General features: G+C 36.2%; 1 protein-coding gene across 2 annotated transcripts in view; it reads left to right on the top strand.

The window, feature by feature from the left end:
- LOC150106127 (TNF receptor-associated factor family protein DDB_G0285149-like) overlaps positions 1 to 24714 on the top strand; it is a 246739-nt gene that overhangs the window by 151600 nt on the left and 70425 nt on the right. The window contains exons 10-11 of one of the 2 annotated variants that reach the window (XM_090393875.1): positions 8312 to 8374; positions 19979 to 20239. In XM_090393875.1, the coding sequence (XP_090250001.1) occupies positions 8312 to 8374; positions 19979 to 20239 (324 nt within the window). The remainder of the gene's footprint in view (positions 1 to 8311; positions 8375 to 19978; positions 20240 to 24714) is intronic. The other variant, XM_090393876.1, reaches the window with a different exon arrangement.

Below are 24714 nucleotides of genomic sequence, written 5' to 3'. Positions count from 1 at the left end.
TTATTGAGGTCTCGTCAGTAGCAGCCAGGCCCAGAAGTTGGAGATACCAAGGCAGAAGCAATGGAGAGGTAATGCTCCTTACCTGTAGGCAGTGGTGAGCTATAAGGGGCTCGCACGAGCCCTTTGTTAAATTTTTATCAAATTTGCGAGCCTCTTATTCTTGTTTACTTTTTTATTTTTTCAAAACAAAAAATAATTTTTTTTTTAAACATATTAAGCAACAAACTCATACGGTAACCTAACAAAAATTAGTCTATTCGGCAGTATAGATTATTTGGAATTATTGTTTCAACTCCTCTATAACGAATGCACCCAAGTTTGAAAATAAAATAAGCGCATGCACTATCTTTACCCTTCTCCCTTCTGGTAGCCAATTGTATGGTAAAACCAGTAGCCAATCAAATTTTTTATAAAAGATTATAAAAGATTTCATGCTTATTATATTTTGATAGTTTAAAAATGTTTTTCTTATGTAAGATAAATTAACACAGTTGATTGTGTACAAATATTTCATGTTTAGGTGATGAAATATTTGTTTAAAAATGATAGCCTTTAGAGGTTGATTGTCCTCTCATACTTTTTGATTGGAATTTGTATACAAGCTGTATTAATAAAAGTTTTCATGTGAAATACAGCTTCTTTTTTTTTTGCTCGACGATGTGAGCCCTTTGTTAAAATTTCCATAGCTCACCACTGCCTATAGGAGTTGCCAAAAGGTGTATCACCTTATTGTTAAATTACTCTGGATTCGGAGAAAGATGTTGAAAGTTTATTTTGCACTTGGTTAGACTATAATAAATTTAGTTTAATCCTTTATCCAAGTGTGAGCAAACAAAGTTTGTGCCTGAAAATATCTTCAGGACTGGGCTAAGGTGGTACAACACCACGGCAACTCCTTGCAAAGGTGGAGCAAGATACCAACACTCCTATCTCAGTATCTCCCATAATGCAAAACACATCTCTTTGCAGATATGTCTAATGTTATTCATTAAGGGAAGGGCCACTACCCAGATTAGTTTCGACCTTTATTGAGGTCTCTTCGGTGGGAGGAGTTGCCCTGGTGTTGTACCACCTTAGCCCAGTCCTGAAGATACTTTCAGGCGCAAACTTAGTTTGCTCACACTTGGATAACGGATTAAACTAAATTTATTATAGTCTAACCAAGTGCAAAATAAACTTTCAATATCTTTCTCTGAATCTGGAGTAACTTAATAATAAGGTAGTGCACCTTTTAACAACTCCTATAGGTAAAGATGACTTCTCCATTGCTTCTGCCTTGGTATCTCCACTTCTGGGCCTGGTTCCCACTGACGAGACCTCAATAAAGGTCGAAACCGGTCTGGGTAGTGATCCTTACCTTAATGCATAGCATTATACATATCTGCAAGGAGATGTCCCTATCACATCTCTTTGCTGTAGGATCCTCTTCTGCGTTTGGGGGGATTGTAACATGTATTTAAATGTATTCCTCTGTAATTTTCACTATCATTTCTAAAATAAAGGATTAAACACTCAACAAGCTTGGTCAAAATCTAACCTTAGCTTTTGACCAAGCTTGTTGAGTGTCTGTATCTGATGCCTTTATTTCTTCTCTTAGTTCTTCTAATTTAATTGTTTCAATATTAGTGCTAATTTCTTTATTACTATTTTCTGTTTATAAATTTGGCTGTGTCTTCTGATGTCTCTTTCTTCATTGTTTAATTTCTTTAATATTTTGTAGGCTGTGTCTTGTCTTCATTTATTTTATTAATGAATCTGTCCCAAGAATCTTTGTGAATTTTCTGTACTATGGTTTTAGCCATGTTTCTTTTGTTTTTGTATATTTTTTGTTTCCTATGCATGATTTTGAAGGAATGATTTGTATGCCATTTGTTTTTCTTCCATTGCATTTTCTATATCTGTGTTCCAAATTTTTAACATATTTCTTTGTAATATTTTATTTTTCTTTCCAAGTACAGGCGGTCCCTGGGTTACGGACAAACCGACTTACGCCGTTCCATACTTATGAACAGGTTCTCCATAAGAATAATTAATAATCTGAAAACACACCCTCAACTCAACATCACCAGAGTTAAAGATCGGTACTATCAACATAAGAAGCCTGAATGGCAAAGAAATGGAGCTAGCAGAGGAATTAGATAAGTACCAGATCGACATAATAGGGGTGACTGAAACAAAAAAGACAAAAACTTGAGATCTTTCTGAGCAATAAATACAAAATGTTATATTCAGGCAATGACAATCAAGGAAAAGAAGGAGTAGCCATAGTATTCAACAAAAAATACGAGGCTAATCTTCTTGAATGGCAGGCAGTGTCAAGTAGAATGATTTGGGCAAATATCAAAATGGAGAATTGAACAATGAGACTTATTTGTGCCTATGATCCCACAGAAGGTTCTACTAAGATAGAAGTGGAGGAATTTTTTGAGGCTCTAGAGAAAGCTACTAACACAATGAAAAAGGAAAAGTTGGTCCTTGTTGGGGATCTAAATAGCAGAGTAGGAAGTGATTGTCAGACATACAAAAATATTTTGAGAAAATTTTGGGAAAAGAGCAAAGATAATAATAATGGCAAATACCTGTTGGATTTCTGCTCAGGACATGGACTGGTTATTACATCATGTTCCAACATAAAAATGTGCACAAATTCACATGGAGAGAAGAGGCTAGGAATAAGAAAAGTCTCATTGACTATGTTATTGTTGATAGTGATGTTTTCTCCCTGGTGCAGGACACCAGAGTGTACAGAGGATTTGAAATTGGAAATGATCACTATTTAGTCTTGAGCAGGATAAAATTGAATTTCATATTGAAAAGAATGACATGTAAGAAAGTTTGAAATAAAAGTTGAGCAGCTCTCAGATGTGAACTGTAGACTAAAATGCTCATAGATTATTGAAGGAAAAATGAAAGAGTTTGAGAATAGGAAGCAAACTTTGGAGATTCAGTGGCAAGCCTTGAAGAACACCCTGATTGATTCAGCTAGATAGGCATGTGATGAAGTTGTCTGCAAGGATAGAAAAATTAGAACTCCATGGTGGACACAGGAAGTTAAAGAGGCAGTGAAGGAAAAGAAGAAAGCATATCAAAAGTACCTATCAAATAAGTCAGCTTGTGCTCTTAGAGAATACAGAGACAAATGTAAGAAAGCTAAACACTGTGTAAAACTAGCTAAACAAAAGTCATGGTTGGTCTTTGGCAAGAACATAGAAAATAAATATCAAGAAGGTGGCAAGATATTCTGGAGGTTGTTGAAGAAGCTCAGAAATGGAGGAAAGAGTGTGGTAAAAGGAATTAGAGATGATAAAGTGACATGAAAACTGCAGAAAAAGAAAATCTCGAAGTATGGAGTAATTACTTTGAAAATTTGCTAAATGAGACGAGCAGTGATGACAGCACAGTGATAAAAAGCACTGACCAGGCATGCAGTCAGGAATACATATCCATACTTGAAGTAGAAAATGCCATCAAAGGCTTGAAATGTGGAAAGGCAGCAGGAGTAGATGATATTCGACCAGAAATGCTGAAGTATGGTGGTATAAAAGTCTTACAGTGGCTGCCCTGCATAGTTCAGAATGACTGGACAGAGGGACGAATTCCCAATGATTGGAGTAGAGCCCTGATAGTACCTATATATAAAAAGGGAAATAAAACTGAATATGAGAATTGCATAGGTATATCCCTATTGAGTGTTCCTGGTAAGATTTCTGAAAGTATACTTGGGAAACGGTTGAGAAGAATTGTGGAAGAACAACCTGGATTCAGGTCAAATAGAGGCTGTCAGGATCAGATCTTCACTTTACGACAAATAGTGGAGAAATCATGGGAATATAACAAAGATCTGTGTTTAAGTTTTGTTGATTTGGAAAAGGCATATGACAAGGTGCCAAGAGAGAAGCTATTCAATACGCTATAGTTTTATGGTGTAACTGGGGCATTATATCAAGCAATACTTAGTCTTTATTTGAGTTGTAAGTCAGCAGTTAGAATTGAAGGAAGTACAGGAAGATGGTTTAATGTTAAATCTGGTGTGAGTCAAGGATGTACATTATCCCCTCTGTTATTCATTATTTATATGGATCACATTATGAAGGAAAGTGGTATTATACATGATATCAAAATTGGAGAAGTTAATGTCAGTTCTTTGCTTTATGCAGACGATGTTCTACTTCTAAATAAATCCGCTACAAGGCTGCAAGATTCTCTGAGTAAATTGAATAACTGTTGTAATAGATATGGTATGAAGGTCAGCAATAAAAAGACAAAGACGATGAAAATAGGCAGAATCATTGAAAATGTCAACTGTGTTGTGAATGGAGAACCTGTGGAACAAGTAAAACATTTCAGCTACTTAGGCACGATTTTTACTGAAGATGGTAAATTAAATATGGAAATAGACAACAGAATTAACAAAGCTGGTATGGTGGGAAGTCAGTTGAATAAATTCATATGGAATAAGAGAGAAATTAGTCGGAACACTAAATTAGCTGTATACAAGACAGTGTCCAAACCAGTTTTAGCTTATGGATCTGAGAGTTGGGTGAGAAGTAAAACACTTGACCAAAGACCAGAGACCACAGATATGAAAGTCCTGAGAAAGATTAGAGACGTGAACAGATGGCATCTATGGCAATATCATATTAAAAACGAGGATATTAGGAAAGAACTTGACATTGTCAGCATCCAGGAATGCATTAGCAGAGCTAATCTCAGGTCGTGTGGTCACTTAAACAGAATGGGCGAGGAAAGATTAGCAAAACAAGTGTTCTCTGCCAAGTTGGAAGGAAAATGACCCAGGGGAAGATCAAGATATAGGTGGATTGATACAGTACAAAGTGCCTTAGACGATAGAAATAAAAATCTGGTAAAGTTGGAGTCTTGACAAGTAACAGACTGATTTGGAGGAAAATTGTAGATTGGAAGTTAGTAATGATGTAAATTTTTCATGTAGTACTATCATATCCTGTACACCCCTTGAGGGTACATGACAGGAATTTGATCATGATGATTAATAATTTAGGAATAGTTTCTTTCCCTCTTGTAAACAAACTTGCACTTCACCGCATTATTGAAGTAGCTCTTCCTGTTATTTGGAAGACAAATTTAAGGGCTTGGTCACACTGCCATCTTTAAAGATTGGTTCTTGAATTGTTTTATTCCTAATGTGGAACATTATTGTTCAGAAAAGATAATTCCCTTTGAAATTCTACTTGTGCTGGACATCCAACATCTTTAGATGTAAAGATTTCGGATGTCCAAAAATACGACCTTTACCCTAATGTAAAGGTCGTATTTTTACAACCCAACAATAGATTGTTACTATAGCCAATGGACCAGAGAGTCACTTTTGCATTTACGGCTTATTACTTATGGTGTACATTTCCGCAAACATTGAGGGCTATGCAAGATGATGTGATAACCTTGAGAGAGTTCTGAAAGAATTATAACATCCATGATGCCATCAAAAACGTTGCTGATGCTTGGGAGTTAGTGAAACGTCAACAGTTAAAGGGGTGTGTAATAAACTGTGCCCTCAATTCTGTGATGATTTTCATGGTCTCACAGAAGACATCGCTGAAGCCAGAAAAGCTGTGGTGGATAGTGGCAATACACGGTAATTGGACATCAATGAAAATGATGCCATTGATTTACTAGAGTCCCATTCACGAGAATTAACCAGTGAAGACTTTATGGAGATAGAGAAGCAACTGATAGAAATACAAGAACACGGAGAATCAGAAGATCCAGAGCCAAGAAAGTTTCAGCTAATTCTTTGTTGTAAACTTTCATCTCATTGAAGCAGGATTTGCTAAGTTTGAGGAGTAAGATCCTAACATTCAGCAGTTAGAAAGGTTTACTGTGCAGTTAGTGAAAACATCAGCTGCTGCTGCTGCTACAAGGCCATTTATAATGGGAAAAAAAAGAAAAAAGCTGTTCAAATAACCCTAGATACCTTTTTTTCAAGAAACTGACTTCAGTGCTAAGCTCCCCTCCTCCAGAAACAGAATCAAATCCTATTCTCCAACACCAGGTCCATCCCCTCTAGCACCATTTACATCATCATCTTCCGATTAATGTTAGCCTCCCTTCTTCCCTCAGAAATGCCCCTTCCAGTAGGCAAGACACTGATGCAACCTTTAATATTCTTGTTTGAAATTTCTCCTATCTCCTATCTAAACATTTTGTATGAGTTTGTTTATATGTTCTGTTTGTTTGAATTAAAATAAAGAGCACAGTAGTTTCTGTAACTTATTATTACAGTACATGGGGTATTATTATTACCGCATATGCACTGTTCATCAGGGATCTGAGTTACATACAAATCCGACTTAAAGACGTTCTCAGGAACGTATCTCATTCATAACCTGGGGACTGCCTGTACTTCAGAGACTGCTTTATGAATTTATTAAAGTTTTGCATTCTTATATATCTTCATTAATTTTGGCTTTTTTTATTTAATATGTTAATCATGATTGATATAACATTCTAACACTTTAATTTCCTCTGTAAACATGTATGTACATCTCTGACACATGGAGCTAGTTTCTGTTTAGTAATGATATAGTCAAGTATAGATCTTGCTCCTCTGCCATTCTAAATATATTTAATTATATTTTTGAAGAAGAAAAAAAAAGCATTAATTATTTTTAAATTATTGATTATACAGAAGTGTAATAGCTCTTGACCATTGTTATTCATGCAAATTTCTCCATATTTTCCTAAAACATTTCTGAAACAATCCAATCCCATTTTTTGGGATTGGATTGTTTCAGACTCTAGCATTAAGATCTCCTGCTCTTAATATATAGTCATTTTTATTACATTTTTTTGTTTTTGTACTTCCTCATAAAACTCTTCAGAATCTTCTCTTCTACTTTTCTTCAGGGGCATATACTCTTATGATATTTAAGTTACTTCTATTAGTTTTTAATTTGTTATAATTTGAGCATTTACAAAATTTTAGTTTCATATTCTATTTTTCCATTTATTATCGATTAAAATATTCACTCCACTAATAACATAGTAAAATCATCTATATCTTTTGTTCCCTTTAATTTCTTTTTTGTTTCTGTTATCATAGCTATATTAATATTTTTAATTCAAGTTGTTTTACTAATTCTAATTCCTTTGTTGTTATACATCTTACTTTCCATGTGGCTACTTTTAAAATGTCCAAGATTCCTAATCTTTTATCTTTATCCTTTCCTGGTCTTAATTTATTGTTTCTGTCCGATGAATTTCTTGTTCAAGAGTCTGAGTTATAGAGATTTTTTACTTGGTAAGGTAACCAGCCTTATGAAAATCCCCCATCCTGGAAGATCAGGGTATCTCTCTCTTTCTCTTAGTCTGGCACCTATCTTTTGACCTGTCCAGTTAGGGAGACCCTACCAGTAGCTTGGTTATTGGTGGCATAGCTTTTGAAGTCATTGGTGCATGCAAGCCTCCTTACCACATCAAGAAGGTGGAGATTCCATTAGAAAGGATGTTTACCTCTTTTCTGTATATCTAACCTTTTATAGTCAGCTGTAGTGAGCAATTAACTATATTTATATATAATTTTATTTTTGTTTATTAATTGGTTAGTAATGATATACTTGACTATATCATTACTAAACAGAAACTAGCTCGATGTGTCAGAGATGTACATGCATGTTTACAGAGGAAATTAACTGTCAGGTCTCTTAACTGTTACTTCTGTTTTTTGCATGCAGCACCTGCCTTGAATGGTTTGCCTATTGCTATCTTACTTATTTGAATCAATTTGTGAATCACACAGTGCATTGAAGATGGACTGTGTGATTCAGTTCGATTTTTTAAGCATCATTAAATAATTTGTCGCTACTGTGTCTGCATGTGTTTATTATATGTCCGTGCCACAGGTACCAGTGATCATTTATACCATGAAATATAATACTATTGGAAGTGAATTAACTACGTTGCTGTCAATATGGATAAAATACATCACTCCTCTACACTTTGTATCCATCATATATTTCAATGTAAATATCAAATGGTATTACAATTTAATCTACACTTCACCTCCACGATAACTTGGATGTATATATACGTCTTGGTTGGTTGGGTGGTTAAGAGGAAACCTTTAACAGTGGGGAAAGACTGTTTCCAATGTATTGGTATTTTGTGTGTGTGCATGCTTTGTCATTTCCTTTATATAATAATACATTTTTACAAACCATGTTTTTGCTTTGTACTACTAATGGGTAATTCTGTGTAATTGCCATGAATATTTCAAACTCTAAAGTAACATAACAAAATGAGAATCTTTCTTGAAAGAGCATTTTAATTTTAGGTAATCAAGAAAGAAAAAGAAGAATTGCAAACTCGGTTGAATAATACGATAAAGATTCTGGAGGTTTGTTAATAAAGCACAATTTATTTTCTCTTATATTAAGAATAAAATATATAGTTTGCTTAACATATCATTAACAGATATATTAAATATAATATTTTTTTTTTTTATTCTTCAGTAACTGCTTAACTGGCATATTTTTAACATTTTATCATTCTTTCTTCGCCTTGCTTTCACATTTAATTTTTTGTTATTAATTTTATTAGAGAAAGAGTTTAAAAAATGAACTGTAAATACAAACACCATTCTTATCTCCCCCCCCTCCACACACACACACCGACCCACACACAACAACATAGACTATTGGTAGTTTAATGCCTACAGCTGAGAAATATTCACAGGGCTTGTAACAAGATTGGCATTATAAAAGTGAGCTGAAAACCACAAAAGCTTCTGAAATGAAAATAGAAATAGAATAGAACTTCTGAACTATGAAATATAAGAGAATTAGCTGTGATAATATGTTGAAGTAGAAGTTAAACTAGCTAATAGCTGAGAGTAAAAGAGGCATCACATTGATAAGGAGCTCATTAGCCGCAGATGAATTTTCTCATCCTGTATTTTTGGGGGAAATAGAACAAGAAGTAAAAATATGGTTAGAGCATTAAAAGCCATGAGACTAGTTTTTGTGCATTTTACTGTGTGTGTGTATTTTCTCATTCTTTCTTTCTTATGAGGTTAAGAATCTGGGAGGAGGACTCTTGCTGTCCTCATATGAACTGGCTCATTTGTAAAGTTTTTTTTTTTTTTTTATTATTATTTTTATGATTACTTAACTGCCATGGAGTCACATTATAATGTTGTAGGTATCCAATTAGTCATCATTGTACAATCATTTCTGTAGTCATCATTCAGAAATAGTGGACTCTTTCCCTCAATCAGTGTATTACACTTGTTGATTACTTCATTAAAAAAAGTTACTTGTCACACTTTCTTAATATGCTACTTAGCTTCCAAGATTGATCTTACACTTTGTGTTTTGTGACATCGCTATAATGCAGTTGTGAGAATCATATGATGTTTATTTGTTAGAAGGCCTATGTTCATCCCATCTAGGATATATGGGGACCTCTTATTAAAGGTCCCTTATATTATGAAAGTGTGACAAGTAATTTCTTTTTAATGGAATACTCAACAATTGTAATACATTGATGTCAAAAAACAGAGTGCAATTAACAGTAAGGTGGTGAGCTTAACGGGGAATAAGTGTGTGTGTATGACTGGCGATAAAATAATGAGTGAATAATGGTGAAAAAAGGAAGCAAGATTTGAAAACTGAGTTGATTAAAATGAGTCAGGAGATAGGGGAATGTAGAGTGAAATGAAGAGAATTGGAGATATCCATGGAAGAGTGAAGAAGACGTAAAGAATTGATGCTAGTATGTAAAAGGTAGCAAAAAACTCTTGCGTACCATTGTATGGCTATTCCATTATTAGAGGTGTGGCAAACAAGAAGATACACAAGGTTTGTTTTCCAGGACTTAAAATGAATAGTGTGATTCAGACATTGGATATGAAGAGTAAGCAAGCAAAGGAGTTGGTAGTGGGGGTACAGACAAATGATTTGACTGGAAACAAGGAAAATATAAGATTGGATATCAGGAGATTGTTGAGAAGGATAAAAGATAATGTGATAGGAAAGATAGTCAATGTGTTGCCCAAGTATGACAGTGATGATTTGAGGTGAAGAGCAAGAAATACGAATGATATGTTTGCATAAATGTGTGAAGAGAAAGAAATGCAGTTTTTTAATGTGTGGAATGAATTTGAAGGAAGAATTGAACTGTGTGAGAGCGGACTTCATTTGAATGGTTTTGCTGTGAGTTATTTGGTGAGACTGCTGAAGAAGAGTAATGATTGCAGAGAGTGAATCTGAGCAAGTAAGAACTGATCTGAAAGAGTGGGAGAATAAGGAAGGAGAGGTTGAAGTAGTGCTTATGAATAAAGAAGTGGGTAACATGAATGTAGAGAATGAGAAAAGTGTGCAAGACAAACAGGGAAATACAAGACTCAGAACACAGCATGCAAAAAGTTGATGCACCTAGAAGATGTGAATACATATATAGACAAGAAAAGGAAGGGGATGACCTGGGATGTAGAGAAAACAGATTTGAAGAAGGATCTGGGTTGTATAAGGAGAAAAGAAATGGCTCAAGGAAATTATGGAGAAGTCACATCTAATAACTGGTATCAGTGAAGCTTATTACAGATCTAGGGATGAGCTCTTATGTTTGTATTCAAATGCTAGAAGTATCACAAACAGAGGAAATTAAATGGTTGCATTGATTGAGTGTGCTCACCCAAAAATTGTTGGAATAAGTGAGACGTAGTTGATGAGGATGACATCCTGACAGGAATAAAGATGGAGGAGTATTATGCATTTCATTAAGATAGAAGTCCACGCAGTTAGCCTAGTGGCTATGCACTTCGCAACCATATGCCTGTGGAAGGAGTGTCGTAGGTTCGATTCCCATCGACGACGTGAGGCGCTTAAGGATCTTCCTCAGCCATAGCCAAGTTATCCGGTCTTGGGTGTGGACAGCAGGGTTTTTTCCCACCAGTTTATCTGAGGTTTTTCATTCCGCAAGCAGGCAAACCGGCCCTGTGAACACACACGGATCTACAGTCATAAATACTTAACCCCATGAGGGGCTCAACTTGCCCCAGTAGGGATGGGGGAGAAATAGGGAGGAAACTCCATACGAATAATAATATTAAGATAGAAAGGATAAAGGGTGATTCAGTGCTATTGATGTCCATACAAGGTAGAGATGTAAGTGGGAAATAGTGGTGAATGTTTTGAGGCAGCATGGTGTGAGATAGGGGTGAATAGAATGAAATACTTCCTTGGATGTGCTTAAGACCTGGTAATGTGGAGGATAGTGACCAGGAAATGTATAAGCTAATTACCCAAGCAAATAGAAAGAGGATGATCATTAAGGGTGATTTTAATTACCTCAATATAATTGAGATGATGAGTTTGCAACTGGAAGTAAATGATTTTTGAAGGACAACTACCTCAGGTATTATGTACGAGTGTGGTCTGAAAAGTTCTCGGCCTCAACCATAGATGGCAACACTATCAGCAAGATTTTTTTTCTAAGTTGGTACATCTGTTGTAAGCATCCATGTGAAATTGCAAATCATTCTATCAAGTAGTTTGTTTTATACAGTTGTCTGAACCAAAGGTGTTGTCTGTATCCCTTGAAATGGATAAAATTGAGTATTGTGCAGTTATAAAATTCTTTGTAAAAGAATGTTTAATGCCAAAAGAAATTCATTCGAAGTTCATAAAAGTTTACAATTAATAAATGGGCTGCTGAGTTTAAACATGGCTGTACCAGCCTTGAAGATGATCCACGTGAAGGACGTCCAAAAAGTGTAACAACACCAGAAATCATTGATCAAGTGCATGATATGGTATTGGATGACTGGCGAGTCAAAGTGCGTGAAATTGCTGAGACTATAGGCATTTCAAAAGAACGTGTAGGATATAGTTTGCATGAAGAATTGCAAATGAAAAAGCTTTGTGCAAGATGGATGCTGCGCAGATCAAAAATGCACTCGCATCTCTGAACAGTGCTTGGAGTGTTGTAACAAGAATAAAACTGATTTTGTGCATTGATTTATTACTATGGATGAGACTTGTGATTCACCATTACACATCAGAATCCAAACAGTCAAAACAGTGGTCAGAAACCAGTTGTTCAGTGCCAGAGAAGACAAAGTTGGTCCATCAGCAGGAAAAGTCATGGCATCGGTGTTTTGGATGCTAAGGGCATTTTGTTTATTAATTATCTTGAAAAGGGTAAAATAATAACCGCGGAATATCATTCCAATCTTTTAATCAGACTAGACAAAAAAATTCGTGAGAAAAGACCCAATTTGCAGAAGAAGAAAAATCATCTTTCATCTGGACAATGCACCTGCCCACAAAGGTGTTTTGCCAATGGGAAAATTAAGGGATCTACATTATGAATTGTTGGAACATTCACCTTGTTCCCCAGATTTGGCTTCCTCTGACTTCTGTCTCTTCCCAAAACTAAAACTCTTCCTCGGAATCAAGGAATCTACAGCAATCACATCTTGATTCCTTCGAATCAAGATGTGATTGCAGCTGTTGTTATATACTTTTCTATCGTTATATCTGTGTTTCTGTATAATATAATATAGTTGTTTACTCAAATCTATCCTTCTTAGCTAAAACCTTATTCAATCAAGTCCTCTTATCTGCACTGTTTGTTACTGTTCTTTCTCCCTTTCTTAAACGAACTATAATTCAGGCCGCTCCCAAATTTCGCCACATGTAACCCCTTCATTCATTAGGGCTTTGTCTATGTATGGGACAGGACCCTAAAATAATGGCCTCTGAGACAGTCCGCCTGTTAAATATTGATGAATTTATTTTTATACTGTGCCAGCCAATACAGAGGATAGATAACATTCTTATCCAAGGTGGCTATCTCAGAGTAATACACAGTAATGAAATTTCAAACAATAAACTAACTAATCTCACTTTTTTTTGTCTTACATGCAGTCGTGACCTGAAGGATCAAACTATATTCATATATCCCTCCTGCTAGGTTCGGTAGTAATTTTATGAGTGGCTGTTTGAATTCATATAATCGGCTGGACTCAGGCAAATTAAAGCCTAAGAGATATACATGAAAATATAAGGCACATGAATAACTTAATCACCTTCCTAGCAAAATTCTAATATCCATTCTAACACTACAATACATAAATCATAACTTGGACAATAGAGTTTATAGAAACATACAAATTTCCAGCCTAAACTATCTTATCATCAATCACTCTAGGGTCACTAATCATATTTCACAACATATCAAAGTTATTTCACATACAGATCCCTTCTAGGGAAATATTCTTCAACATAGGGACAGGTTACTGCCAAATGGGATAATCACTAAAGTTCTCTACAACTTGTCCATTCATAAATTAACTTATAGAGTTCACTCATGTCTTTAATTAGAAATCAGATACTTTAACATTCTACATTACCATCCCATGGAATGACTTTCTGTTCTGTCTTCAGCCTTGTCTGGACATCAAGGCACCGTTGTGGGCTACCATTCTTCGGGTCACATATGATAGCAACACGATCAGGCTCTCCGGGACGATAAGGCAGTGTGCTGCTCTGGTCTTTCTTTGGAACCGCAGGAATACATCTATATCGTCGGTCACACAATATAGCTCAGCTATTCTGTTATGAAGAGATAGCTAGCTTTGCCTCGCGAACCTCGATAAGCCTTTCATGACTCCTACGGCCGACCAGGAATCATCCCGTTGGCAGAGACGGAGAGCCAATGTCCAAGAGAGCAGGAGCCAGGAACCAAAAAAAAAGAGCCTCGTGTGGGGGGAGCTTGACCCTTATATTTTTCCTCTCTTTCCCGGAGATTCTCGCACTTAACACCACATTGTTTACTGTGTGGCACTCATTCACTTGCACGTGGCGTTCTTCCGAGAAAGCGTTCTAACTTCGCTTTCCTTATAATTCTCATTCCCTTAGGCCATACGTTGTACTGGACGGCTAAAGTGTGACCTTTGAACTATAGCTTACACTCAACTTGCTTTCACACAATACATAGAATGGGATGCTCTAATTAAATAATAACCTCAAATAAATTTCCTTATTTGACTCTGTACCAAACTGGTCAAGTCTCACATTTCTTAAACTAAACATTTCTTCAGTTTTGCCTTAAAGTTATAATGTACATTTCCTTTTCCATGCCAAAATTTAAGGATAGTTGTTCCTGAATAAATTAAATTTTACCTTTCAATTTCTGACTATTCAGGACACAACACTGTAGAGGGGTATTTTGCAGATCTTACCAAGAACTACTACAGGGATAGGATAATGGCACTGGAGCATCGCTGGAATAAATGTATTAGTCTTAAGGGAGATTGTGTTCAAAAATAACAATAAATTTGAAATTATAAATTCGTTTTTTCATTGTTAGGGAGAGAACGTTTCAGACCACCCTCATAACACAGGATTTATTATAAATCCTGTGTTATGAGGGTTAAATCTCCTTCTAATTGGCAAGAGTGACCATGAAGTGATTACCTGGGTGGTTGCCAGCCATGTGAGGAAAGGATATATGTGGAAATACAAAGCTGGTGATTATGAGAAGTTCAGGAGACAGCTTGGAATGAGGAATTGGGTGGAAAGGAGGTCAATGCTACAAGAATGTAGAGAATGAGAAAACAAGTGTGCAAGACAAACAGGGAACATTCACCTAAAATGGGTCATGCTTCAGGAACTATCTAGTAGAAGCAATGTCTAAAGGCATTCCAAAGGTGAGATGGGTAAATAAGGTAGGTGTGAAATGCATGAATGAAGAGATTAAGCATGCGATAAAGATGCGGGGGGGGCATTATGGAGACAACCTAAGAGGAGCAGTAATGATCGGTTCCATGAGGAATACAAAGAACAGGCAAGGAGGAGATTTGGTTGGTAAGGATAGCAAAAGTTCAGTATGAGCAGCAGTTAGCTCATGGAGCAAAAAAAAAAAAAAAAAAAATCCTAGGAAGTTCTTTTGATATGTAGCCAGCAAAAAAAAAAAAAATTGAAGATCTGTCCTGGCAGCCTCTGTTTGGCCTGAATCCAACTTGTTCTTCACCAAGCTTTTCTTCCACAATCTTCTCAACTGTTTCTCAAGTATACTAGCATTCTAGCTGACCTTTTGCTGTTCGCTCTGGTTCCCTGGCGAAAACAACGGGGGCCTTGTGTAACCGTGCGATGCCCCAGCTGCATGAAATTTTGTCATGTTGTACCGCCAATATACAAAATGATGGTACAACATGACAAAATTTCATTCTGCCTGAGCCATCACCCGGTTACACAAGGCCCCCGTTGTTTTCGCCAGGGAACCAGGGCAGATAGCGAAAGGTCAGCTAGTATGCTAGTATACTTGAGAAATGGTTGAGAAGAATTGTGGAAGAAAAGCTTGGTGAAGAACAAGCTGGATTCAGCCAAATAGAGGCTGTCAGGATCAGATCTGTATTTAAGTTTTGCCGATCTGGAAGAGGCATATGACAAGGTGCCAAGAGAGAAGCTATTCAATACACTACAGTTATATGATGTCAATGGGGCATTATATGAAGCAATACTTAGTCTTTATTTGAGTTGTAAGTCAGCAGTTAGAATTGAAGGAAGTACAGGAAGATGGTTTAATGTTAAATCTGGTGTGAGGCAAGGAAGTACATTATCCCCTCTGTTATTCATTATCTATATGGATCACATTATGAAGGAAAGTGGTATTAAACATGATCTCAATATTGGAGATGTTAATGTCTTCTCTTTGCTTTATGCGGACAATGTTATACTTCTAAATAAATCCACTACAACTTTGCAAAATTCCCTGACTAAATTGAATAACTGTTGTAATAGATATGGTATGAAGGTCAGCAATAAAAAGACAAAGACAATGAAAATAGGCAGATTCGTTGAAAATGTCAACTGTGTAGCGAACAGAGAACCTATGGAACAAGTAAAACATTTCACCTACTTAGGCACAATTTTTAGTGAAGATGGTAAATTAAATATGGAAATAAACAACAGAATCAACAAAGCTGGTATGGTAGGAAGTCATTTGAATAAATTCATATGGAATAAGAGAGGAAATCAGTTGGAACATTAAATTAGCTGTGTACAAGACAGTGTTTCAAACCAGTTTTAACTTATGGATCTGAGAGGTGGGTCAGAAATAAAACACTTGAACAAAGACTAGAGACTGCAGATATGAGAATCCTGAGAAATATTAGAGGCGTGAACAGATGGCATCAATGGTAATATCATATTAAAAACGAGGATATTAGGAAAGAACTTGACATTATCAGCATCCAGGAATGCGTTAGCAGAGTTAATCTCAGGTGGTATTGTCACTTAAACAGAATGGGTGAGGAAAGATTAGCAAAAGAAGTGTTCTCTGCCAGGGTGCCAGGAAAATGACCCAGAGGAGGACCAAGATATAGGTGGATTTATATGGTACAATGTGCCTTAGACGATAGAAATATAAGATCTGATAATGATAATATTGGAGTCTTGACAAGTAATAGACTGATTTGGAGGAAAACTGTAGATAGGAAGTTAGTAATGATGTAAATTTTTCATGTAGTACTATCATATCCTGTACACCCCTTGAGGGTACATGTCAGGAATTTGATGATGATGATTATCATTGATTAGAGAAAATAGTATAGGAACAACTGCTGCAGAGAATATAATTGTGATATTTAATGAGCAGTTCATAAAGGTCCTTTCATCCTTCTGAATGTAACATAGTTGAGAATTTGAGAGCAGAAGAGGAGGAGAGAATGGCTGTGAGTATGAAAAAGGTATATGAGGAATCAAGTTAACTTGATATTAATTAGGCTTTGAGAGTGGATGGTATATCACTGCATAGTTTGAAGGAATATGCCAGGGAGTTGATATCTGCCTTGACATATTCATGCATCAAAATTAAGCCAGTCTGTGTGTCAGGTACTTGAAAGGCTGTTGAGAATCAGGATCAGTAATTGGGTTGACAACAATGGTATTATCTTTGATTGACAGCAAGGATCAGCTAAAATGTATCATGATTTGGTGATCTACTTATTTACTACAATAAGGTGATAGTTCCCCATTCTGATATTTGCCCACATCACTCTACTATATATTGGCTGCCATTCAAGAAAATTAGTCTCTTATTTAGTGTTGAATACTGTAACTACTCCTTTTCCCTGATTGTTATTGCCTGAATATAACATTTTGTATTTATTGCTTAGATAGATCTCACCAGTTTTTCTCTTTTTTATTTCAGTAACTCCTATTATATCAATCTGATACTTTACCAGTTCCTCAGCCAGCTCCATTTCTTTGCCATTCATTCTTCTTATGTTGATAGTACCGATGTTGATCTCTGGTGATATTTAGTTGGGATGTGTTTCAGGATTTGTTCCAGCAGCTTACTTTTTACTGTTTGCCCTGGTTTCCTGGCGAAAACAATGGGGGCCTTATTTAACAGGATGACACCCCCAGCCAGCATGAAATTTTGCCATGTTGTACCATCATTTTATTTGTGGTTTAAGCCAATAAGAATAGAGTTTGTTCAGCTAAATCTCAAATCGCCAGCCCATCCTCATTCATTCAGTATCCAGGTAGATACCTAAAAGGATGCACCATAAGAAGGTGAGGATTGGGCATTAGGTCAGAAGTCCTGGTCTGTTTTCCTCATTTCTTTAAAGTTATGTGTAGATCTCCACTCAGTTATACAGCTTTGACCCTTAAGCACCCCTATAATAATCAGTACATGGTCTATAGTAATCAATATATGTCTAATCAAAGGCTTGCTTGTACAGGAGAAGAATAATTTCCTTGTTCTTGTGGGTAAGTGATCTCTTCAACATTGCAGTTATTTGATGTGATGAGTTAATTTTAGCAGCAAACCTTAAACTTTAATTCTCTATCTGTCATCACCTTCAGGTCTTAGTGACTTATTTCTCTTCTTATTTTTGCATCATTAGCAAATAATTGTATATATTTATCTTCACTAACCCTGATATCTTTAATGTGCAAGTTAAACAAGAACCCTAATGTTCACCATGGATCGCTTTCATTCTTGTACACCAGACACCAGCATGCATTACTCACTCTTGGGCAGTCCCTCTTCTAGCCATATCATAAGTATGTTTTGCATACCCATCCCTCTAAAATTGTATAATAACCTCCATTGTGGAATCCTGCCTTGGAAAATCCTAAAATATTCTTTTATATCCATTTCTTTATCCAACTCTGTAATCAGTCTCTTATTAAATGTGAAACAATTGCTACAGCAAGAACTATACCATGTTAACAGTAGATTGCACTTTTACCAACCTCCAACACCATAATGATCACTTCAGTGCTATAGTCTGTAACAGTTGCTTCTGTCCTCTCTTCATACTGGTGTAATGGAATTATCTTTCCCTCCTTTTCTTCATTAGGAATTGTTAATTTATTAGGAACTGCTAATTCTTTTGCACATTCCTTAAACACATTAGCTGATTTCCCATCAATTCCTACTGCTGTGTTCAAATCAAACTCTTGTAATGAAATTATGGAGACTACAACTGTGTTAGAAGAAATTACTTTAATTTTCCAACATTTTGACCTTCATATTAAGGTCATCATCTGGAGTATACACACACACACATATACACAGAGACAAGCTATATTGCATTTCAAACAATACCTCTCTGGCTGATAGTTGAAGGTATAGACATCCAGAATTATAATCTAGTCAAGCAACTAGCATCAGCACTCAAGGAGTTGGCAGGTCATTCCCCCTCCTATATTAAAAAAAACACACAACTCTTTTTAAACAAAATTAAAAGCATCGCACTGGGAAAAAAAAGTGATTTTTTAGTCAGTTTTGACGTCTCTGCCCTCTTCACAAATAGCCCAGTCATTGACACAATTCTTCTTTTGCAGGACAAATTCCCTCACAATATCAGAGTGGTCTTTGCACATGTACTACATTCTGGCTATTTTGTTTGCCAAAACACATTTTACCTACAAAAAGAAGGCACAGCCATGGGTCATGTATCTCCCCCCCCCCCCCAGTTGCTAACTTTTATATAGAAGCTTTAGAGCAACGTGCTCTAAGCCAATATCTGTCTTAGATACGTTGACAATGTTTTTGCTATCTAGTTCCATGGCCAACAGACATTCCTCAGCCACCTAAACAAACACATACAATTCATAATTGAAATTGAAAGTCAGAACACACTTTCTTTTCTAGATACACTTGTCACATGTCTTCCTTCTGGTAGTCTTTCCTTCACTGTTTACTGGAAACCGACACATACTGGCCAATATATGCACAGAGACTTACCACCACCCAACATAAAAACTAGGTGTTATTAACACACTAAAAAACAGGGCTTTGAATATTTGCTGCAATGAACAGGAACTTAAAAATGAATTAAAAGTTATCGGTAATACCTTCCTGAAAAATGGCTATAGCCAAAATACTATCAACAAAATTCTTCACAAGATCTCACTTAAAACAAAAATAAACTAGATTACAATAAAACTGTAAACATTCTATATATTAAAGGAATATCAGATAACCTATAGAAAAAAAAAAGCCATCAAATAAAGTTTGAAAAAAAAGTTGTTCTGAAATGAACAACTTTTTTTCAAACCTGAATAGAATTGGAGCAGGAAAAGACTCCCTGAGTAAGAAGTTTTTGTTCTGTCTATATGCTGGCTTGGTTGGCCAAGTGAATAGTCTCTACTCCCCCACTAATAAGTCATATGTTTCATTTCTACTGCTAGCATGGATGTTTGTGTATGTCTTTAGGTGAGAAGTAAATTTTATGCCCAGTTTAAAATTAACCATTGTTTATTTGATGCCCAAAGCAGTTTGCATAGAAATCCATGTTTGATTTCTGGAGTATCTAACTCTTAGCCCACCATGGCACTAATGGGGAGAGGGGAATTTACAACCATTTTTGGGCAGGATTCACATAAAAAACAACAAAAGTTTATGTTGAAATATTTCAGAATATTTTTTGTGTGTTTATACTTTTAATATTTCATAAAGATTTCTGTCTAAACAGGAAACTTCGGATTCAGATGTCGTACCAAATGGAAAAGGTGAAGATCATGAGATTGATGTCGTTTGGGATAACAGCAGCCTTGTTTTTGTTAAATCTCTTGAACATGCTTCCGAGTGCCTAGATCCAAACTGCAATTTTCTCTCTTGCTCTTTACTGAAAGATAAAATTCAGCATACAAAGAATTGCCAGAAAGGCCAGGATGAAGGATGTCCTACATGCAAAGAGACTGCTTCTTGGCCTAATATGCATGTACATTCTGTTGTAAGAACTTTTTTTTTAAATCCCCTTCCCCCTCACAACGTTGTTTTAACATAAACGATATTTGAATGCATTTAATCATCACCGTAATTTCCTGAAAACAGATATGTCCTGTAATAATGCATCATCATCATCAAATTCCTGCCATGTACCCTCAAGGGGGTGTACAGGATATGACAGTACTACATGAAAAATTTACATCATTACTAACTTCCTATCTACAATTTTCCTCCAAATCAGTCTGTTACTTGTCAAGACTCCAACATTATCAGATCTTATATTTCTATCGTCTAAGGCACTTTGTACCGTATCAATCCACCTATATCTTGGTCTTCCTCTGGATCATTTTCCTGCCAACCTGGCAGAGAACGCTTGTTTTGCTAATCTTTCCTCTCCCATTCTATTTAAGTGACCATACCATCTGAGATTAGCTCTGCTAACGCATTCCTGGATGCTGACAATGTCAAGTTCTTTCCTAATATCCTCATTTTTAATATGATATTGCCATTGATCCCATCTGTTCACGCCTCTAATCTTTCTCAGGACTCTCATATCTGCGGTCTCTAGTCTTTGGTCAAGTGTTTTACTTCTGACCCAGCTCTCAGATCCATAAGTTAAAACTGGTTTGAACACTGTCTTGTATACAGCTAATTTAGTGTTCCGACTAATTTCTCTCTTATTCCATATGAATTTATTCAATTGACTTCCCACCATACCAGCTTTGCTGATTCTATTGTCTATTTCTATATTTAATTTACCATCTTCAGTAAAAATCGTGCCTAAGTAACCGAAATATTTTACTTGTTCCACAGGTTCTCCATTCACAACACAGTTGACATTTTCAATGATTCTACCTATTTTTATTGTCTTTTTATTGCTGACCTTCATACCATATCTATTACAATAGCTATTCAATTTAGTCAGAGAATCTTGCAGACTTGTAGCGGATTTATTTAGAAGTATAACATCATCCGCATAAAGAAAAGAGCTGACATTAACATCTCCAATTTTGATATCAGGTTTAATACCACTTTCCTTCATAATGTGATCCATATAGATAATGAATAACAGAGGGGATAATGTACATCCTTGTCTCACACCAGATTTAACATTAAACCATCTTCCTGTACTTCCTTCAGTTCTAACTGCTGACTTACAACTCAAATAAAGACTAAGTATTGCTTGATATAATGCCCCATTGACACCATATAACCAGCGTATTGAATAGCTTCTCTCTTGGCACCTTGTTATATTCCCATGCTTTCTCGACTAATTGTCGTAAAGTGAAGATCTGATCCTGACAGCCTCTATTTGGCCTGAATCCAGCTTGTTCTTCACCAAGCTTTTCTTCCACAATTCTTCTCAACCGTTTCTCAAGTATACTTGCATAGATCTTGACAGGAACACTCAGTAGGGAAATACCTCTGTAATTCTCACATTCAGTTTTATTTCCCTTTTTATATATGGGTACTATGAGAGCTCTACTCCAATCATCGGGAATTCGTCCCTCTCTCCAGGCTTTCTGAACTATGCAGTGCAGCCACTGTAAGACTTTTATACCACCATACTTCAGCATCTCTGGTTGAATATCATCTACTCCTGCTGCCTTTCCACATTTCAAGCTTTTGATGGCTTTTTCTACTTCAAGTATGGATATGTATTCCTGACTGCATGCTGGTCAGTGTTTTTTATCACTATGCTGTCATCACTGCTTGTTTCATTTAGCAGTTTTTCAAAGTAATTACTCAATACTTCAAGGATATCTTTTTCTCCTGTTTTCATGTCACCTTTAGCATCTCTAACTCCTTTTACAGCACTCTTTCCTCCATTCCTAAGCTTCTTCAACAAACTGCAGAATATTTTGCCACCTTCTTGATATTTATTTTCTATATTCTTGGCAAAGTCCTCCCATGACTTTTGTTTAGCTAGTTTTACACACTGTTTAGCTTTCTTACATTTGTCTCTGTATTCTGTAAGAGTAAAAGCTGACTTATTTGCCAGGAACTTTTGATATGCTTTCTTCTTTTCCTTCACTGCCTCTTTAACTTCCTGTGTCCACCAGGGAGTTCTGATTTTTTTATCCTTGCACACAACCTCACCACATGCCTCTCTCGCAGAATCAATCAATGTTTTCTTCAGAGTTTGCCACTGAATCTCCAAGGTTTGATTCCTGTTCTCAAACTCTTTCATTTTCTTTTCAATAATCTTTCTGTATTTTAGTCTACAGTTCACTTCTGAGAGCTGCTCAACTTTTATTCGCTCTAAAACTTTCTTACATGTTATTCTTTTCAATATGAAATTCAATTTTATCTTGCTCAAGACTAAATAGTGATCACTTCCAATTTCAAATCCTCTGTACACTCTGGTGTCCTGCACCAGGGAGAAAACATCCCTATCAACAATAATATAGTCAGTGAGACTTTTCTTATTCCTAGCCTCTTCTCTCCATGTGAATTTGTGCACATTTTTATGTTGGAACATGGTGTTAGTAATAACTAGTCCATGTCCTGAACAGAAATCCAACAGATATTTACCATTATTATTAGCTTTGCTCTTTTCTCCAAATTTTCCCAAAATATTTTTGTATGTCTCACAATCATTTCCTACTCTGCTATTTAGATCCCCAAGAAGGACCAACTTTTCCTTTTTCATTGTGTCAGTTGCTTTTTCTAAAGCGTCAAAAAATTCCTCCACTTCTACCTTAGTAGAACCTTCTATGGGACCATAGGCACAAATAAGTCTCATTGTCCAGTTCCCCATTCTTATATTTGCCCACATTACTCTATTTGAGACTGACTGCCATTCAAGAAGATTAGCCTCGTATTTTGTGTTGAATACTATGGCTACTCCTTCTTTTCCTTGATTGTCATTGCCTGAATATAACATTTTGTATTTATTGCTCAGAAAGATCTCGCCAGTTTTGGTCTTTTTTTGTTTCAGTGACCCCTATTATGTCGATCTGGTACTTATCTAATTCCTCAGCTAGCTCCATTTCGTTGCTATTGGGGCTTCTTACATTGAGAGTACCGATCTTTAACTCTTGTGATGTTGAGTTGGGGTTTGTTTTCAGATTTGTTCTAGTAGCCGACTTTTCGCTGTTTGTCCTGTTTCCCTGGCCAAAACAACGGGGGCCTTGTTTAACCGGGCGACGCCCCAGCCAGCATGAAATTTTGTCATGTTGTACCATCATTTTTTATTTTGGTTTAACCAATAAGAATACAATTTGGTCGGCGAAATCCCAAATTGCCAGCCCATCCTTGTTCGTTCAGTATCAAAGTAGATACCCAACAGGGTGCACCACGAGAAGGTGAGGATTGGACATTAGGTCAGAAGCCCTGGTTCTCCGCATTCCTTTAAAGGCTATGTGGAGGTCTCCTCTCAGTTATACAGCTTTGACCCTTAAGCACCCTGTAATAATGCTTCACTATACAAAATATAATGCTTCAATATACAAAATATACCAACAGTTAGCACATGCAAACAATTGTAAAATTTATTAATTTATATACATTACTTCCTTGTACTAGAACATCATCAGGGACCAAAGTAAAGATTGGATGCTCATAACATTCAAAACTGAATGTCATTAAAGACATTTACTTACTTATATCTCAGTTACAGCTGAGTAAATAGGACAGCACACTATAGCATTCAAAAGCAACAATGATTATGCCTTACAAAAATCGTTAATTTAAATATCTTCTTCTTATTCCTTCCTTTCTCTTTTACCTTGCGGCATCGAGGATTTTTCTACACTTAACCGCTACCTTATTTAGGATAGGTGGTTAGCCCTATGCTTCCTGGTGTGTCCTATGTCTGAGAATGCATAGACATGTTCACAGGGCCGGTTTGCCTGTTCTGGGAGACAAAAAACTAGAGTTTTCAGGTGAAAAAACCCCCTACCTCTGTATGAGTCCAGCAAACTCACCTTTAGTCGAAAGAGACCAGATAATGGTTCCTCATATCACTGACAGAAATCGAACCCAGGTCTTTCCATCCAAAGGGCTTCATTTATACTGACTGAGTTATGGATACTCCTAATTTAAATATATAAGATAACCTTGCTTAATGTGAATTCGATATGTGTGATTGACTGGAATGATACTATTTATCGCTTTAAGCGAGTGATTAATCGGTTAATGTGATTTTTTTGCATTACGCGAAATTATTTGTTGCCAATCTGCAAGAAAAAAAATCATCTTTCATCAGAACAATGCACCTGCCCACAAAAGTGTTTTGGCAATAGGAAAATTAAGGGATCTGCACTATGAATTGTTGGAACATCCATCATATTCCCCAGATTTGGCTCCTTCTGATGTCTATCTCTTTCCAAAACTAAAATTCTTCTTCTTCGCTGGTCAGCGTGTTTCTTTGAATCAAGAAGTGATTGCAGCCTTAGAGGGGTATTTTGTAGATCTTACTGAGAACCACTACAGGGATGGGATAATGGCACTGGAGCATCGTTGGAATAACTGTAT

The sequence above is a fragment of the Typopeltis vanoorti genome, chromosome 6, assembly GCF_054136105.1.
Source record: "Typopeltis vanoorti isolate ZY-2024b chromosome 6, IOZ_Tvanoo_1.0, whole genome shotgun sequence".
NCBI classification, from domain to species: domain Eukaryota; kingdom Metazoa; phylum Arthropoda; class Arachnida; order Uropygi; family Thelyphonidae; genus Typopeltis; species Typopeltis vanoorti.
The sequence above is the reverse complement of the archived record's forward strand: the minus strand, read 5'-3'. Positions and strand labels throughout refer to the sequence as shown.